Raw genomic sequence first — 20,867 nt, 5'->3', positions numbered from 1 at the left:
ATTATGATAAATCAGTCAATCATTACAAACCTGTTAGTTGTCATTAACAAGTAGCGTTTAGTGTATTATGATAAATCAGTCCATCATTACAAAACCTCTTAGCTGTCATGAACAAGTAGCGTTTAGTGTATTATGATAAAGCAGTCAATCATTACAAACCTGTTAGTTGTCATTAACAAGTAGCGTTTAGTGTATTATGATAAATCAGTCCATCATTACAAAACCTCTTAGTTGTCCTTAACAAGTAGCGTTTAGTGTATTATGATAACGCAGTCAATCATTACAAACCTGTTAGTTGTCATTAACAAGTAGCGTTTAGTGTATTATGATGACGCAGTCAATCATTACAAACCTCTTAGTTGTCATTAACAAGTAGCGTTTAGTGTATTATGATAAATCAGTCAATCATTACAAAACCTCTTAGTTGTCCTTAACAAGTAGCGTTTAGTGTATTATGATGAAACAGTCAATCATTACAAACCTGTTAGTTGTCATTAACAAGTAGCGTTTTGTGTATTATGATAACGCAGTCAATCATTACAAAACCTGTTAGTTGGCATTAACAAGTAGCGTTTAGTGTATTATGATAAATCAGTCCATCATTACAAAACCTCTTAGTTGTCATTAACAAGTAGCGTTTAGTGTATTATGATAAATCAGTCCATCATTACAAAACCTCTTAGTTGTCATTAACAAGTAGCGTTTAGTGTATTATGATGAAACAGTCAATCATTACAAAACCTGTAAGTTGTCATTAACAAGTAGCGTTTAGTGTATTATGATAAAGCAGTCCATCATTACAAACCTCTTAGTTGTCATTAACAAGTAGCGTTTAGTGTATTATGATAAAACAGTTTCTTCCTTACGCCAACAGGCTGTGACAGGTAAAGCTGGTGTGGACAATAAGGCGACGGCAGTAGCAATAGCCATCAGCAACTCGGAGCAGCAGCGAATGAACACCAACAACATTATCAAGCAGTGCGACGAAATCAACGCCCGGGTGACGGCGGCGGAGAGAATGGCCGAGGACGCCAAGCTCAACTCAGAGAAGCTGTTCAAAGAGGCAGAGTTGATGAGGGACACTATGATGAACTTCGAAACCAGGGCACTTGGTATTGCATTATGTTTATGTTTCACCAAATACAGGAAAACATTTTTTTAACTATTTCCCTGACACGATGTGTGGGAGACATGTGTCCCGAGTACTTTATACTTGTCCTTGGGCGGTCGGGTAGCCTTCGCTCGTCACGCCGAAGACCCAGGTTCGATTCCCGACATGGGTACAACGTGTGAAGCCCATGTCTGGTGTCCCCCGCCGTGATATTGCTGGAATATTGCTGAAAGCGGCGTAAAACCTCCCTCCCTCCCTCACTCACTCACTCGTCCTTTGTTCTCCCCTGTCTGATTTTATTTTGAATAACTATTTACGTGTCATGATGTGTCGTAAACATGTGTCCTACCTGGTCCTGTGTTAACCTGTGTCTCAATTATTTTGAATACCAATTTCCCTGCCACGATGTGTCTTATACATGTTTCCTGCCTCGTCCTGTGTTTACCTGTGTCTGATGTGTGTCTTACAGCGGTCGAGCAGCAGGCAAACACGTCTCTCGCCAGTGCGAGGGCGGTGACGGCGGAGAGTCAAAAGGTTATCGAAGACGCTGCTGCTCTGATGACGACGATGACTTCATCGCAGCAGACATCGTCACTGGCTCTTAATACAGCAAGACAGGCGAAAACCGTCGCCCAGAGCCAGAATACTGTATGTTATTATCTTTTTATTTCCAAGGATTCATTTTACATAGAGTTATCATTTAAAAATATCCATAACTCCCCACGTGGGGTTTCAGAACCAACTAAGAAGCCAACTGAAATGAGAATTGGGTGGTGTCAATTAGTTACCTGGCTGATGTCACTCTACCCCGACAGCTCATGGTATCAACCATAGGTTTTACAGAGTAATGAAATCGGTAACAACACCCTGCCATGATACAGTTGTGAGAGGACATGGATGTCCCAGTGCTCTGTCACACCATACCTTTCGTCCCTGTTGTACTTATCTTATCGGGGCGGTCGGGTAGCCTAGTGGTTAAAGCGTTCGCTCGTCACGCCGAAGACCCGGGTTCGATTCCCGACATGGGTACAATGTGTAAAGCCCATTTCTGGTGTCCCCCGCCGTGATATTGCTTGAATATTGCTAAAAGCGGCGTAAAACCATACTCACTCACTCACTCACTCACTTATCTTATTATAATATTCTTAAATTAATCGTAGGTATAAACCGTAAAAAAGTGTCAAAGTAGTAGGTTTGCAGTAGGTTTGTTTACATAAACACCCACACATTGGGACGCTCTGGGTTGAAAGTTTTCAAGGTTTGGGAATATTTGTTGGAGCAACATGCATGGCTTCGATTACTAGAGCTTGTTAGGTAGTTAATGGTGAACGCCTTTGCATATAGACCGCCTCCGTGGTCTAGTAGAAGAGCGTCCGTCCGAGGAGCGAAAGGTCCCCTGCGTTGTCATACCAAAAGACGTTAAAATGGTACTTGTTGTTCTCTGCTCATACGTTCATACAGTTTGGCCCTCGCTCTATGAAGGTTCATACTCAATTACAGTCACACAAAGTGAAAGTAAATTCTCAAATTAAATGTCAGGTTACAACCGTTTTTCACTCTCTGATACAGGCCATCACCAGTGTAGCGGCCACAGCCAATCAACTGGGAGTCATGTCCGACCTGGGGATGTACCAGAACAAGTCTCTTCTTCCAAGCACCATCAACACAACCATTCTCATGCCAGCTAAAAGCAAGTGTGATTCCACTACAACCGACGTTGCTAGCGCCACCACTGTCATCAACAACGCCACCACCAGTGCAACAAACGTCAACGCCGATGTCGCTCGAACCCAAGCCGAGGCCAGCAGAGTACTTGGCGTCATCATGAACATCCCGGGACTCAACATCGCGACCATCGAGTCTCTGAAGACGCAAGTTGATCGGTTGAAGGGTCAGTTTAACAGGGAATCGCTCACTGCAACGATCACTGGACTTAAAACTGCCCATGAGGCCCAGACAGCCTGGCTTGAGGGAATAAAAGCGAAAAAGGCAGATCTTGAGAGACAGGTCAATGACATGAAATTATTGGAGAGACAGATTTCGTAATGTAGGGAAATTCTGATGCGTGTATTGGCAAATGTCGCAGTGCGTAATCACCTGCTTTGCCGCCTCTGCTGATGGTACGAAATGTATTGGGACGTGCCTATAACCTTATTTGCCATCAGTTACTATGATTAATATGTGATTTGGGGCTCGAAATGTTTTATTTCATCATTTTTACACGTTTTGTAAATAACATCTTTTTTATTTATATGCAAAGTTGACGGAACGTGGGAAACATCTCCGACACACACGTCTTTTGAATGTGATCTGCCGTGGGTGTGTTTTCCTCTGATACCAAAAATACAACTTTCTTTTTCTGTGAAATTAACACAGATACTATCACAACTTTCAAATTCATTCAGCATTATGTTTCTCATCGATTGGCTCAGACAAGTTTCGTTAATGCTTACTTCTTCCTTATTTGCTCAAATGATTTACATATCCTTCAGTGATGTTGATATAGAGATATTTGATTCAGTGATTTTTAACAAGCGAAACAAGATGCTGATTCATCATTAAATGATGCAGTTTATGTTCATGTTTTGTATCGTTTTATAAAATATTTTGGTAAATGGAGTAAAGAAAATAATTAGAACCTCAAATATACATAAAAACCTAAAGACCTTTTCCATATTCCAAATAAACCGATAATTTTATTTCAATGGTCAGCGACACCCTATAAGTCCGACACCCTATAAGTCCGGAGATCCCGCTATCTGAACTTCTTTAATACAAGTGGAATAACTCGATCCCAATTGCGTGGATCGATGCTCATGATGTCAATCACTGGATTGTCTGGTCCAGACTCGATTATTTACAGACCGCCGTCATGTAGCTGGAATATTGGTGAGTGCGGCGTTAAACAACAAACCAACCATAGCCATGACCAGATAGTGTATGCTTATCTGCATGCCTTCTCCGTGACACCAATCCTGTCAGAGTTCAGGCCTTTTACTGTTAACTGTATACACACGTGGATACCTTGGTTCCCTCTCCCGATGGATGAACAGTGTGATAGACACTGTTCAATGCGCGTTACCCTTCTATATACTGTATTTTTACATTCATATCAGCAAGTGGTGTTCTAGGTAACTATAGGACGCATGGGAGTTTTACTGAAGGCTGTACACAACGTTTTTGGTCATATACATGCAACCCTACTTCCTGACACTGAAGATCATGGCTAGGTCTTCAGCAACCCATGCTTGCCATAAAAGGCGACTATGCTTGTCGTGAGAGGCGACTAACGGGATCGGGTGGTCAGATTCGATTATTTACAGACCGCCGTCATATAGCTGGAATATTGCTGAGTGCGGCGTAAAACAACCAACCAATCAATCCTTATACTGAGGAGGAGCCAACCGTTTCCTGTTCCCGTAAATGATGAAAAAAGACAAAATTCTGAAATTAAGGGACCAACCATACTTTTTCAGCTCCAGCTACAAAACCAGATATTTTTTTATTTAAAACTGTGAGCGTGACCTTTTTATAAACCGCACCGTGCAGGAATTTTTTTTCTTCAACACTCTGAAGAATAGTTAGTTTTTTTATATGTCAAATGGTCGGCCCCTAATGTGTCTGGAATAATCTTTTTCAGACAAAGATGTCTGACATTGACTTCATTTACTGTTCGTCAACATTTCTTTCCAGCCAACTTTGAGAATTACTTAACGTCAAAAGCAATATCGGAAAATTATGAAACTCGATAGAATGGGAAAAAACTATTGTCTTGTTCTTTGTGGGAGAATATGAATGCATTGTATATACACATACATATCGTGGACATTAAACCTTAAAGTAACCTTCTTTTGTTTCATGTCATACATGTCTGCACAGATGCACAGGCCACCATATCGGTCAGGTCTTTCTGCCTTTTAACGCCGTTACGGTTGTGTTGTACCATACATAATTGATCAGTTATGTCCAGTAGATACATACAGGTACATTATCCATAAGGAATCTTTGTTTACATACACTGTAAATACTTTATTTATTCATCTGTTGTCGAGCGTTGTACATCATTTATATTGGTTCCATAAAAAAATGTGTTAAATTTGTCAACTTATTTGTGGATATATTTGGTCATGAATTATGTAGATGAAAAAAAATAAAATTATTGTATTATTAATAACTTGGATTATAAGTTCTATATACATCATGGTTAACAGATTCTACTATTCTCCTTGCTTGACCGTGGCTGTAATATAGTAACTTTTACTTTTTATCAGAGAATTCAAATCATTATTGTGAAGGTTTTGTCACTTTTATTTCCAGGATGGCTGACTCTATGTTCAATTAAACAACTGTCACAACAGAGGCAAACACGATACAAACAATCAGGGGAGATCTAGTGATGATCACATACCATTTAGCAATCTGAATACTTAAAAAAACTAAACGACCCGTGAAGATCCGGGGTAGAATAGGTCTTCAGCAACCCATGATTGCTGTAAAAGGCGACTATGCTTGTCGTAAGAGGCGACAAACGGAATCGGGTGGTCAGGCTCGCTGACTTGGTTGATGCATATCATCGTATCCCAATTGCGTGGATCGATGCTCATGATATTAATCCAGACTCGATTATGTACAGACTGCCGTCTTGTAGCTGGAATATTGCTGAGTGCGGCGTTAAACAAAAAACCAACCAACTTAAAAAAAACCATGACAAGTTGCATTTCAGGAGATATTGATGTTACTGACAAATGGCCATATCGAATGTAATTTGCCCATCATTATGTGTAGAAATATATGTAGTTCTAAATACGTCCATCCATCTTTCAGGTTTCCTTATTGCTCGAATTCTTTAGATGTACACATGTGTATATAGTGAACAGTTTAGTAGGATAAGCTGCAGCGGTAGTAGCTAAAAACTAGACGATCATAACTTTGTTGTTTTGTGAGTGAGTATGGTTTTACGGCGCTATTAGAAATGTTCCAGTAATATCACGCCAGGGGACACAAGAAATTGGCTCCACACATAGAACTCAAGTTGGGAATTATCCTGGGCCTCCGGCGTAGCTACAGGGTTAAGACATAGCACACCGAATTTCACGGTTTACGGTGAACTTGGTAGAGTGAGTGAGTGAGTGTGGTTTTACGCCGCTTTTAGCAACATTCCAGAAATATCACGACAGGGGACACCAGAAATGGGCTTTACACTTTGTACCCATGTCGGGAATCGAATCCAGGTCTTCGGCGTGACGAGCGAACACTTTGACCACTAGGGGACCAGACCACCCCGAACTCGTAGAGAACCTCTTAAAATAACGAACGTCTAGCATCATATTTATGTTTTCCTATCCAAATAGTAAAATTGCAATTTGTGCTCTTCCTTTATATATAACTCAATGCAGTAAATAAAAGTGGCTAAACAATTTCCATAATGACGAGAAATGTCTGCGGTCGATCCAGACTATATCATGAGCATGCTCTTATTAATCATTATCAAATAATGATGACACCAGGTGTTGCCGAAAAAGGAAGCGTCTCCTGCCCCACTGGTGGAACCCGTCACAAACACATGCTAAAGGAGGTCAAATGTTCGACTGAAAAAACGCCGGAAAATATGGTCCAAGTCAAAACATAGGAATTCGCATCGGACATAGCTTTTGATGCGTCAAATTTAGAAGTGTCCTACTTACGTCTACCACAAAACGGTTGGAAAACTTTACTGAGACCCTGATCAAATAGCTTTTGAGCAAAAGTCGTAAGAAGCTCTTTGAAAAATCTTCCTTGAAAGAGCATGCTCGACTGTTCTGTCAACGCGCATGTTGACGGGGAGTTAGATCTTGGGGGAATAAAGGACAAAATCGACATCACTGTCCCGGAACGCTTTATGCACAACATGTAAACAATAAACAACAATTGCACAATGAGCGGAATACCTGCTCTGACAACACAAACACAGCGATGAGCGGACCTTCCAGCTCAGGCATACATGAAATATATATATCAGGTGTATACAGATTCGGGGCCTAACTTATGTCTACCTTTACGTGTACAATACATTTATTTACAATGCATTGACATCAGAAGCTTTGATCCATGAATTTAATTTCTTAGTTCAATGTAGCCATTTCAGATAATATTGTTGATTAGTTCCTTTTCACCCGGTCTTCACCATCGTAATCTTTGATTCTGTAGACAGGTAGACCCCTTCGTAGTATTTACTCAGATATGGTAAAATATCTATAAAGAAATCTGTCTATTCTTCATCGTATTCTCGGGAAAAATATTTTAATGAGATGAGTCAACCTGACTCGATCTCCCACTTTATATTGGAAGGGTTTTTGTGGTGACTTCTTTTACATTCTTCTTGGGCCAATATATTATTTTATGGCCAATACATACACCACCAGATAGCAGTTTCTTTGTTTACGGTCACTTCAGAGGGAGCGATACCAATGGTTTTATGATAGGTGTCGTTATAACTGTTAGCATACGTTTGTAGTTGATCAACATATTCATACGACTGTTTGGATGTAAATATCTGTAAAATCTGGTCTTGATGGTTTTCATTTCAACCGCCGTCATATACATAGCTTGAATATTGCTGAGTGCGCGTAAAACAACAAACCTACAGGACACGTTCTGCTACTGCTGCTGTTTTAATAATTGATATAAAGATGCTGAATATTCAAGCTCGGAGGTTCACACAGTTTAACCAGCGCTTTTAAATGGTTAACACTTCAATGAACACATCCAAACTGACGTTCAATTCTTAATTGCAAATCATGCTAATCTTGAACCTTAACTCTAAGACCTCTTTGTCGCATGTCTGCTCACTCTGAAAGTCTGAACAAAGAAGAGAATTTTCTTCACGGTTCAGTCTTTTTACTTGTCCTATTTCCAGGGCATTACCCTGAGTTCGTCATGATTGATATCAAATTGGTTCTGGTCTTGCCCATATGATGTTTTACAAATGTATAGTTTTAATTATTAACTTGCCTAGAGTGGTATGCCCAGAATCGAAGTCGGTGGCTCATGGGACAATCTGGTGGTGTCTATTGTTTTGACGGAGTATAACATTCCTGTATCCCTATGGTGTTGGTTTGATGGAAAACCGTTTACATAAGGCAATAACCTTGGCGTTCCCTGGTTGGCATGGAATAGGTTTGCCGAACCGTTTCAACCTCCGGTGACGTCATCCTAATGTTCTCCAGTCGGGTTAAATCTCATAAACTTGTACGTTGTAATGACCATGGGATTTTATGTAATATTCCCGTGACTTTATAGGATATTCAAGTTATATTTGCTATGTAATGTGTTGTAATGTCCCAGGGATTTTATATAATGTCCTGGATATTTTATAAATATAACTTCCGTTCAGATTGTAACATGTAATGAAATGACAAATGTTTTCTTTATACTCCCGAGCATCGAACTCGCAACCTTCATATCTGTAGCCCAGTGAGTGTACCACAAGGCTACAGAGGCGTTGATAGGCCGCACTGCTTTTTAGAATGTCCTTTTCAAGATCCGTACGCCAGCAACAGATATTTTACGCCTGTTTCCTAAGGTTCATGGAAAGAATATTCGAAACATAAAAATGTTGATAAATGTTGTTTTAAGTTTCTTTTTTCGGTTAATAAGTTATATAAAAACACTTACCCTCGGGGTTTTATGATATCTAAAACCGTTATCTTTGGGGTGCGTGTTTTAAATGTGATAAGACCCCTTGGACTTGCTTTATTGTACACTTATAATGGGTTGAAATTTAGTTTGGGGATAATTTTAAGGTTCAAAATCGGTTTATAAGAAAGACACTTCCCCTCGGGTTGTTATGTTATTTAAAACCCTTTCCCTCGGAAAAATCCCTTAGGATGCGGGTTTTAAATATCATAACAACTCTCGGACGTGTTTTATCCTATTCATATTAAATACAACAATCGTAACCGTATAATCAATATCTGTACATATACATTAGGGAAAAGGCCCCCAAAGTTGGATAACTTTTGCAAAACATAAACAACGGTTTCGAGGTTGTGCTCCGGAAACAAAATGATAACGGACGGACGAGGCGACGACAATCAAACAAAAACACAATGTCAACGCCAGAGAATAACCAGTGTCAATAATGAAACATATTCCATTGGGCGTAAAAAACAAAATGTCTGTGGAAAAGAAAGAAAATAGAAAGACATATTATCGTAGACGTGTTATGGAGTTCCATTGCATAATTTAAGGACTGGTTTCATCAAGAACCAAGGTTACCCAACCATCTTCACCGACGAAGTCATGCGCCCGGGGGATGTCAGTGTGCTGATGGCAGGTCTTGTCGGACCCTCTGTAAGTGAGACTTTTGCACATGCGAAGACGTTGACACATTGCAACGCAGTCGGTCTTGCTTCTCGAGGTCAAAGAACGAAAAAGCGGGCGGGTCATTATCTTGTTCTTCTCCGAGGCCATCTCAAAGAAGTATCCAGAATGCGGTGGGTTATCATCTGATAAACAGGAGACAACATTGTGAATGGTCATATATCAGTGAGTGACTGTATGGTAGTACTTCGTGACTATAAACAGTTATACTATACAAAAAAACTGCCGATAAAAAACAATGAATTAAGCGAGTGTGTTAGTTAACATTTTGCGTCACATCGGCAATTTTTCAGCCATCTCGCGACGAGAAGTGATACATGAATAATAAGTTGACGTACATAAAAATCTGTCAACAAAGGACACTTAAATAACTAGACTATCACAGATAAATATTTTTAGCAATTATGTAATCATAAGAAGATGTCACTTTTACTTAGGAAACAAACGACGAGTGGAAAATGTTTATCGTACAGTAAAACACTGCAGGGAGAATAAACCATGACGATAAACAGCGACCATGAGTCGCTTATTTATAATATGAGATATCTCCATATGTATAGCATCTTTTTAAAAAGTACACGCTTTAAATAAATATTTAGCCGTTTTTAAATAATAATGACACCCTGAATGGAATCCGAACGCGACAATGTCGGACAAGTCCATTTTTTGAACAGGGTTTGCTTTTTCCCGCATATTGTCGCAATTTTCACGTCGATTATCTGGACCTTTTCTCCCAATACCGATTGTCATATATCTCTCAATTTTGGAAACGATCGTTCGGCCACTGCGTTTTCTGTGTTGCCCAGCTACATCCATAGGGAACAACTCACTTCCCAATTCCCTCTAAAAAAAAAACCGTCCAAATTTACGACGAATGACCGAATGACCAGAAATAACGTCATAATTATAACAATGTTTTATCGTGAAATAAACCACGCTTCGTTCTTTATTGTTCTTTCCGATTTATCGTGTAGCTATCTTATATATAACAATACATGATACAAACGGGCTACAGATCACCAGAAACCAAATAAAGCCCATCGTACCACAGCAGATTGTACACCATCCCCCCAGTTGCTGGCGATTGTCGTCAAGTTAAGCAAAAAGTAAAAGAAAAAATATTCTACAATTAAAATATAAGTGGAAATAACCTTACTTCCATACCCTCCCAGGGGGACAATTATTTTATGTCATATATGAAGAAACTGATATGATAATGTCTTTTCTAATACTGTGCTGTAAATGTTTTCAATAATCCACGAGATTGGTTTGTTGTTTTACGCCGCACTCAGCAATATTCCAGCTATATGACGGAGGTTTAATCCACGAGAGCAGAACTTACTGTTTGTTATATGAACTTACCAATCATCCATTTACCAGAGGAACCATGTCCAGATTTGAATCCAATGAATATTGGCTTGAAGTTTAACCATGCAGTATAGGTACCTGAAGACAGCATAACTTGCTCCCCAACATAGTGACCTTGACCTACTTCTAAAGTTCCGCCAATCCAGCTGATCCAGAAGTGACGGTATTCGGTGCAGCTCAAGTACGGGTAGCAGGGAGAACCGTATTCAGGGCAACCTTGGCATAACCGCATGAAAGATTTTGCATTACCAATTATCCCAAGTCCTGCCTCTGCTTGCTTTGATTTGTCGAGTGAAAACAGCACCACAAAGGCGTCATTACAACATTGAACACTGAAGTATTGCCACTCTGTCCCAGCCACGTCTATGTCACTTGTTGAGGAGAAATCGACAGCCCAGTCACCGTCAGTTGATATTGTTCTCTCTCCAGAAGAGGTTCGCCATAAGCCTGCAAAAATACACGAGGAAGATGAGCCGTATCTGTTCTGTGGAATCCAATTGTCACCAGAAACTGTTACAATCCGAACTGAGGGCACGGGTGGCCCAGTCGTCTAAGGCGCCGCGATTCGCTGTGCAGAGTTGCGTCCCTTGGGCACGCCAGAAACCTATGATTGTGGGTTCGAATCCCGGTTCGCCCCGATTATTTTTCTCAGTTTTTCAGCACCATACCCGTGCTTCTGGTTAAACGTCTGAAACATGCATCGGCTTTCCTCCCACATTAAGCTGACACACCACGATATAACTGGAATACTCTTATTGGCGTTAAACCCAACTCACTCACTTACTTACTACAATCTGAACTCATTCAAGACGCAAACTGTTTGCCTATGATTAAAAGAGCTTTTGAACACAGTCTTGGAATGGGCGCTATGTAATTATCTTACTAGTAAAATAGACCGTGATTGCAAGGGAAAATACCATGGATGGTTAGAATAGGTTACAACACTTACAAATACAAAATTGATGCAGGATTCCGGATTAGAATAATCCCCTTAATGGATCAAGAGGCCAAGAACGGGGACCTTGTTGATTGCATGTATTTATACCTCGACCGTTGTTCACAATATTCTTTACTAATCCAGATTTGAGTATTTACAGGCGAACGCGATATAACTGGAAAGTTGTTGATGGCGGCGTCTACAAGCCAGATATCTACCCAGACTGTCGGGTAGCATTTTATCCTTTGTGCAGTGCAAGGTAATAAATCAGGCGAGGTTAATAAACGTTCGCGTAGAATAGATTTGAAGGATATGTTTGACGTTGACGCCTCCTCTAGCATGGCATCTTCCCGAGGCAAGGGAGTTACCTGACTGTAAAGTTTCCACCCTTGCTGAACTAGGCTGGAATTTCTGGGCTTGATCGTAGCGCCACCGTTGGCTATTACGAGTTATGTCCTTTCTATGCCCCTCCTATTGACCAACCAGATTCCTCCTATATATATCACTTGCATTTGCTTAAAAAAAATGGACCCGTGAAGATTCCGGGTTAGAATAGGTCTTCAGCAACCCATACTTGCCGTAAAAGGTGACTATGCTTGTCGGAAAAGGCGACTAACGGGATCGGGTGGTCAGGCTCGCAGACTTGGTTGATGCATGTCATCGATTCCAATTGCGTGGATCGATGTTCATGATATCAATCCAGACTCGATTATTTACAGACTGCCGTCTTGTAGCTGGAATATTGCTGAGTGCGGCGTTAAACAACAAACCAACCAACTTAAAAAAATGACGGCGCCCAATGAAGACGATCTGATCGATGGTCAAGAAATATATCGTAAGGTATTTTTTCGCGAAGTGCATCAAATCACGTGAGCACCTTGATTAATATCATGAAAAGATTAACACGTTGAAATCCATGTTGCTTACGGCCCGGATGTCCCTTTCGTTACGCGTTTTGATTGGACTGTGCATAGACTCGTTAGTCCAGCCACAATAAAACTCCATTATTGCAGCCTAGCTCCGTAAGGGTAGAAACCGGATTTTTCAGTCAGTTACCTCCCTTGTTTCGGGAAGATGCTGTTTGTTTGTTTTTGGTTTAACGCAACACTCGGCAATATTCTACCTATATGACGGCGGTCTGTAAATAAACGAATCTGGACCACATAATCCTGTGATTGGGAAACGATGCCATGCATCAACCAAGTCAACGAGTCTGACCACCCAGTCGCCTATTACGACAAGCATTGGTTGCTGAAGGTTAGTCCTACCCCGGATCTTCACGGGATGAACTGATAATGGAGTTCTAGTGCACACAGATCCATTGACGGGGATAATGATGGTGCTCTTTGAGGATGATATCCAGCATGGAAAAGCGCCATTATTATTCATATTATTACAATATATACAGTAAATTATGGTTTCTTTAGTTATTCAATACAGGAGTGTCGTGTTCGAAGCGATTGTTTATTTGTTGTTTACCGCCGCACTAAGCTATATTTCAGCTATATGACGGCGGTCTGTAAATAATCGAGTCTGGACCAGACAATCCAGTGATTGACATCATAAGCATCATCGGGATACAACACATTTTGGATACGGTGACATGCATCCACAAAGTCAGTGAACCTGCCAACCCGATCCCGTTAGTTGTCTCTTACGACAAGCATGGGTTGCTGAAGTCCAGTTCTTAAAAGAGATGTTGACGGGGGCTTTAGGACAAGAACAGATCCCGATTTTACCAATTTCCATTCTTAGTCTATGTTAACCAGACAAATATGTTGGTATGTATGTGGATAAATCACACACCAAACCTTAGTTGAGCACAAGTCACAAATGATTTATTTCCTTTTGATTCATAAGTATAAAATATCATACTTACCAAAACTTACAAAGGCCATTGCCTGTAGTAGGTTTAGCGTCTCCATCTAAGACCAACGGTTCAACTTCATGTTCTGCGTCCGCCGATGATGTGTGTACGGGATAACGTGGTGTGGCTTTGACTGTCCGGTTTGTTTACAGACCGGCGTCGCATACCGCCTCCAGGCAACAAACAAACACTTACTATTTTGTGTAAATTTTGTGGGTCGCGGTGCGACCGGCAGGGCATATGATTTTCAACACTATTTTGCCTTTTAGGCATAGTCGCAAGCATGGGTTGCTGAAGACCTATTCTAAGACCCGGATCTGCTTTATAATGACTCTTCATGTCATGCTAATCCAGAGTGGTCACCATTCATGTCATGCTAGTCCAGAGTGGTCACCATTCATGTCATGCTAGTCCAGAGTGGTCACCATTCATGTCATGCTGGTCCAGAGTGGTCACCATTCATGTCATGCTGGTCCAGAGTGGTCACCATTCATGTCATGCTAGTCCAGAGTGGTCACCATTCATGTCATGCTAGTCCAGAGTGGTCACCATTCATGTCATGCTGGTCCAGAGTGGTCACCATTCATGTCATGCTAGTCCAGAGTGGTCACCATTCATGTCATGCTAGTCCACAGTGGTCACCATTCATGTCATGCTACCCCACGTGAGAGGCGACTAACAGGATCGGGTGGTCAGGCTCGGTGACTTGTTTGATACACACCATAGTATCCCAATTACGTGGATCGATGGATTGACATCAATCACTGGATTGTCTGATCCAGACTCGATTATTTATATTATTTATAGATATTATATAGATATTATTTATAGCTGGAATATTGTTGAGTGCGGCGTTAAACAACAAACAAACAAACAATATATGTGGGGTTTCTATCTGTGAATTGAACAACCATGTGGGTACAATGTTTGAAGCCCATTTCTGGTGTCCCCGTCGTGATATTGCTGGATTATTGCTGAAAGCGGCGAAAATCCACATTCACCCACTCTTCAGATCTGTCACAAGGGTATACGGTGCGAGACACACTATTTGTGTCGCTTCGTGGGAATGCTTGAAAGATGATATAAACACCACCACTCCTTTGCTCACTGATGCTCGTGTACAACTTAATAAACATTGTCGAACTAAACACTGCTGAAAGGTTCAAAAGAATTAAGCTTAAATAAAATATGAACTTGTTTTCCTGAGCAGAGTGGGTAAAGTCATTTCGTCCTGTTGTCATTGGTAGAATGCACAAACTGAAAAAGAGAAAAAGAGTTCCGATTCAGTGCACTGAGTTGTATTGTGACCTTCCCCTGACTCAGTGCCTTCATAATGGCTTCTGATTTTAACAAAGTCAGTGTCTGTGACCGCGGAGATGTCTGTTGGTTTCTTTTTCGAAAATCCTTCGTCATGAAATGTACTGCATACACTGGTGACAATCGCATTAAAATCAGATCTAAGTTCTCGTTGCCGCTATACAAAGATCTGAGGACATCCCATTACGGGTCACGTCAGCACGACCTTACATCCAACCAATCAGGGCGTCGCTTACCCCATCCTGAAAGTGACAGTCCGAATGTGTTTTCTAATCATGCAACCACGAAATATTTAACAGAGGGTATTCCGAACGACAGTTACGGGTTTTATGATTATACCCATACAATCTAGGCCATCTGTAAGCCATTCCAGAATGTTGTTTTGGTCAGTTTTCATTTTTTAAATCGAGAATACGTCAAAATATGTTTCGAAGCGTAGTCGCCAGTTTGAAACTAATGCCGTAAAACTCAAGATGGCTGCCTTCTGATTGGCAAATGTCGATTTCTTGTCAGTCATTTCATTGGTCGGTCAATGTTTTCGAAAGGTCGTTCTGACGTGACCCGTAATTGGATGTCCTCAGATCTTTGGTTAGCGGTAGCGAAAACTAAGATCTGATTTTAATGAGATTGACACTGGTGGCAGTTGTTCTGAATATCTTTAAAAGCATGTTTTGTGTAAAAGTCCACCTGGTACTCACGTCAATTTTTAGGTGGTATATTCCCAACAATTTCTGTTTCAGGAAACTCGGCGCGGCAGAACTCATGCTGAAGAATATCTTACGAATTCTCCTCACTGTAGCTAGCATCCCGTGAAGATCCGGGCAAAGATAAGGTCTTCAGCAACCTGATGCAAAGAAAACACATATATTTTAATGAAATGCGGTTACGATTTCACATACTGGAAAATTAAAACATAACGTAATGATCTCAGATAATGTGAGTTGCTGAGTGCGGCGTAAACAACAAACAAACAAACGTGTGGTTTCTGTCTGTGAATTTGAACTGCCATGTCTTGAGGGTCGAGCCATGAAGGATATGGTTTGTTTTTTTGTTTGTTGTTTAACGTCGCACTCAGCAATATTCCAGCTATATGGCGGCGGTCTGTAAATAATCGAGTCTGGACCAGACAATCCAGTGATTGAAATTATGAGCATCGATCCACGCAAATGGGACCGATGACATGCATTAACCAAGTCAGCGAGCCTGACCACCCGATCTCGTTAGTCACCTTTTACGGCAAGTATGGGTTGCTGAAGACCTATTCTACCCCGGACCTTCAAGGGTCCATAAACTTATAGAGTTCTTTGAGTTCAGTGTTTGGTCTTTTGTTTCTCAAACATCTCGGCTTGTCAATCAGCTGTTAATGTATTCAATGCCCTCATTTTTGAGGTGCTTGGCGAACCTAAGCAGCGTAGTTGGCACAGTATCTCGAGGCCTCCTGCAATCTCTGAATGTTGATATTTTTGATCGGTGATGACACAAGTGATCACACCGCCATGCTTGATGAGTAGTATAAGTAATGATGGTTCTGCCGCAACTCCACTGGAGCCAGATTTATATACATATATTGCTACTACGGGGGGAATATTTTATGTAAAAATGACGATGCGCACAAACGATCGTCATGCTACGCAGTTGCTTAGTAAATTTTAGCAACTCCTTAGCAAAATATAGCAACTGCTTAGCATGACGTAAAAGGCGACTATGCTTTTGTCGGTTGGTCAGGCTCGCTGATTTGGATTGATGCATGTCATCGTTTCTCAATTGCATGGATCGATGCTCATGATATCAATCACTGGATTGTCTGGTCCAGACTCGATTATTTACAGACCGCCGTCATATAGCTGGAATATTGCTGAGTGTGGCGTTAAACAACGAACAAACAAAGGGAAGAGACTTTAAAAGTGATACAGTTTGATGAAAAGTCTAACAATACATAGACAGCAAAACATTTTGGCGTCAACAGAGAGCGTGTGCGAGAATGGCTGAAACAGAAGCAAGAATTGCAAACTATGGGTGACAAAGCCAAACGCAAAATCGATCTGGGGCTCGGCGAAAAATAAACTTCCCTGACATTGAAAATAAGGTACTAGAGAGATCGTCGAAATAAAGGCACATGTGTTACAGGAAAAGCATTAAAGCAAGAGGCATTACGTTTGCACAGGGACGGTGGAAAGCAATCGTTAAATCAAGTTATGGATGGTTGAGATCTTTCATGAAGAGAAATAAAATCAACTTCCGTAGAGCGACACATGTAGGTAAAAAAGTGAAGCTGAGTGACAAGATGTCATTTCTTAGCTACGTCAAACATGCAATCGCAAACATGGGTGAAACCCCGGTGTGGGCCGATATGCCTGGCAGTTCAACTTTGGAGGAAACAGGATCTGAAACCATTACCATGACAAGCACAGGACATGAAAAATCTAGACTCTTTGGTTGGCTGCATATGCGGATGGTACTAAAATGCCTCCACTTGTCCTGTTGAAAGGTGTTCGTTCCATCAGAGACGTCCCTGTTGGCGTTGGCGTCATGATTACACCCAAAACTTGGGCCAATGAGGCTGTAATGCAATTTGGTTGCACCGTATTTGGCGACAAAATGCTAAAACTCGTAGGCTTCTTGTTTGGGATTCTTTCACAGCACATCCTTCCCCCGCCATAAAGAAATTCTTGTCACGTGATTACCACAGCGCTTTTGCTCTAATCCCCGTTGGGTGCCGCATCCAACCGTGCGATGTGTCGTGGAACAAGCCATTCAAAGATGCCAAAGAGACCAGTACGACGACTGGCTTCTCAATGCCAAGCCCCCCCCAAAAACCTCGGTCCTTAAATGGATCAATCAGGCGTTGAGTTCTGTGTCTCCAGACATAGTCCGGAAATCATTCCTTAAATGGGGAATCAGCAACTCATTGGATAGGGCCGAGGATGCCATTCTCTTCGCAAACGACTCAGACTCCGATGACCCATTTGATGGATTTGATGAGCCGACACCTGGGGAGCTTGAAGCCAATCAACAAAAGTAGGATATTCTGTGCGTGGAGTTCGACGCCGTAAATGAATGACCCTGAGGTCGCGCTGGAAGACGTCAAGAGCGGAGATGAGTACGAGTCTCCAGATTCCCAATTTCACTGAAATCTCTATCCTTGAAAAGTGAAGATAATAAAATTCAAGTGATAGATTGATGGGACATTCATTCATAATCCCAGAATGACTGTTCGTTTATTCCAGTTTCAGAAGATTTCTCGTTTATCATGTTTAATGCTTGTCGTAAAAGCTAAATATTGATGCTTGTCGTTAAAGGCGACTAACGGGATTGTGTGGTCAGGATGGCTGACTTGTCATCATATTCCAGTAGCGTAGATCGATGCTGGTGAAAGTTATTGGATATTCTGGTCCAGACTCGATTACTTACAGCTATATGACGGCGGTCTGTAAATAGTCGAGTCTGGACCAGACAATCCAGTGATTGATATCATGAGCATCGACCCACACATTTGGGATCGATAACATGCATCAACCAATTCAGCGAGCCTGACCACCCAATCCCGTTTGTCGCCTTTTACGGCAAACATCGGTTGCTGAAGATCTATTCTGCCCCGGATCTTCACGGGTACCAAACAGGAATTTCCGGTAATCAGCAGGTAAATTTGAAAAAAAAATTATAAACATCGGCTTTGTGTTTAAAAAATAGATGTTATTGTGTGGTTGATTATTAATATCATTTCACAAGTTCTTTGAAAATTAACAGCTGTCTGACATCGCCAATGCACAATGTGACAGTCAGTGTCGGCGACACCTCACATATGCATGTGCTATCTCCGCTCGAATCGCCTGGTCACATTTTAGGAAACAAGAGATACAAATATGTATTTATCTTTTGAACATTAGTCGTTCACTTGTAATTTTTAAGGAATACTTCATTTCATCATATTATCAATCAGGGGAAGATCGACATTTCTTCTTCATCAAAACGGAAGACATTTTAGTTTGTACTTGATAATCTATGCAGAGACCTGATGACGTTCTCTTCGCCGATTGGCTTCAAGTGAAAATTTCAAATCAGCAAAAACCTCAAAACTGAGGGCATTGAATACATTAACAGCTGATTGATAAGCCGAGATATTTGATAAACAAAAAACAAACACTGAACTCAAAGAACTCTTAGAAGTTTATCGACCCGTGAAGATCCCGGGTAGAATAGATCTTCAGCAACCCATGCTTGCCGCAAAAGGCGACTGTGCTTGTCGTGAAAGGCGACAAACGGGATCGGGTGGTCCGGCTCGCTGACTTGGTTAATGCATGTCATCGATCCCAATTGCTTAGATCGATGCTCATGATACCAATCACTGGATTGTCTGGTCCAGACTCGATTATTTACAGACTGCCGTCACATAGCTGGAATATTGCTGAGTGCGGCGTTAAACAACCAACCAACAACCAATCATTTGTGGGTCTGTGCTGGAATGTTGCTAATTTGGCTTAAAATCAAGTCGACATGTGAAGATCAGGGTTAGAATAGGTCTTCAGCAACCCATACTTGTCGTAAAAGGTGACTAACGGGATCGGGTGGTTAGGCTCGCTGACTTGGTTGAAGCTTGACATTGATCCCTATTGCGTGGAGCGATGCTCATGATATCAATCACTGGATTGTTTGGTCCGGACTAGGTTATTTACATACCGCCGTCATATAGCTGGAATATTGTTGAATGCGGCGTAAAACAATGAAATAACAACAATCATTTCATAAATGATTTCAAATAACAAAATGACAGAACGTGCAGCCATTTACACAGTTACGATGTCACATAATCTTGGCTAATAGATGTCGAAACTTACTTTGCGGCTGTTACATCCTGCTACATGTGTACCTCGGTTTTGATTGATTTGTGATGGATACCGGATTATGAACCGAACAACATATGAATATGACACCTGACCTCATCGGCCACGTGTGTCAGGTCACTTGAAGTGAAGTTACATTGCCGATTCCTTTACTGTGTCCTGCTAGATGGATGTGTCATGTTTACCTGTCGATTCGTCGTCTGCAGCATTCGTCACTCGCGCCTTTCCGTAACTTACACGAAATCTTTTCCCTATCTCGAAGGCCACCATCATTCGTGACCAACTCGTGTTATTCCGGGACAAGCCGAATAGCGACTCGTGCTCATTGCGTGGCCATTTTAGCGACCGGGTTCCGTCTTATCGCAAACGGGCATACCTAAAAGAATTGTCAACTCGTTGCGTAATGGTTCACACATTTCCCCATATATTAAATATATTTCAGATGCAACTTAAAGCACATCGGGACGTGCGGAATTATGTAGTATGATTGAACACATTTAACTGTGTCTTTGGTACATTTTTAGATGCAAGACATAATTTATGTAAAATCAAAAATTATTTCTGAGGGATTCTTTGACGAAGAACTTGAAATCATACGCGCATTCTGATTATTCTGTCGTATTTTCCCACATAACATTCATCGATAGGGGGACGAGTCTTCCAGCAGGTAACGGAAAGGGGCAAGTGGTGACGAATGGGCCACCATGTGTCGAAACGGTGGAAGGCAATCAGAATTCGCGTCAGGATATGGGTACCGAGTATTTAAATTAAATTTGTTTAAAAACTGGAATAAATGTAGATTGTCACATCCACATCGCAGTGTATACTGATAACCGAAATGTGATATATATGTTGGTGTTTCTACTTGTAGGGCTAAGTTAGATGACAGATTCAAATGAACACTTTTTTACATTCATGTAGAGGGTCACTTGACTGCGGCATCCGTTCATTGAGCTATAACTAGACCTTGCTTTCCAAAACTGACATTCAGTGTAATATCCCTGTGTATAACACTCAAAAAGTTGTAATTGTTATTTTTTAATACCTTAACTTTGGACGAAGCTT

The 20,867-nt window shown here is 41.2% G+C and overlaps 2 protein-coding genes across 3 annotated transcripts in view; one reads left to right on the top strand and one right to left on the bottom strand.

The window, feature by feature from the left end:
• LOC124114383 (laminin subunit beta-1-like) overlaps positions 1–5,285 on the top strand; it is a 59,954-nt gene extending 54,669 nt beyond the window's left edge. For both annotated transcript variants that reach the window (XM_048388981.1, XM_048388980.1), the window contains exons 23-25: positions 875–1,112; positions 1,581–1,759; positions 2,681–5,285. In XM_048388981.1, coding sequence (XP_048244938.1) covers positions 875–1,112; positions 1,581–1,759; positions 2,681–3,157 — 894 coding nt within the window. In that variant the 3' untranslated portion in view covers positions 3,158–5,285. The remainder of the gene's footprint in view (positions 1–874; positions 1,113–1,580; positions 1,760–2,680) is intronic.
• A 1,704-nt stretch (positions 5,286–6,989) lies between these two features.
• On the bottom strand, positions 6,990–14,350 carry LOC124116008. Its single transcript, XM_046477199.2, has 3 exons — positions 13,657–14,350; positions 10,835–11,287; positions 6,990–9,597 (listed from the first exon to the last, which is right to left on the bottom strand). Exons 1-3 carry the CDS (start codon positions 13,700–13,702, stop codon positions 9,335–9,337), a joined length of 762 nt encoding a protein of 253 aa, XP_046333155.2. The 5' UTR covers positions 13,703–14,350; the 3' UTR covers positions 6,990–9,334.
• Positions 14,351–20,867: the final 6,517 nt, after the last annotated feature.

Source organism: Haliotis rufescens, unplaced genomic scaffold (assembly GCF_023055435.1).
Source record: "Haliotis rufescens isolate VD_foot unplaced genomic scaffold, xgHalRufe1.0.p SCAF_8, whole genome shotgun sequence".
Classification (NCBI taxonomy): Eukaryota; Metazoa; Mollusca; class Gastropoda; order Lepetellida; family Haliotidae; genus Haliotis; species Haliotis rufescens.
The sequence above is the reverse complement of the archived record's forward strand: the minus strand, read 5'-3'. Positions and strand labels throughout refer to the sequence as shown.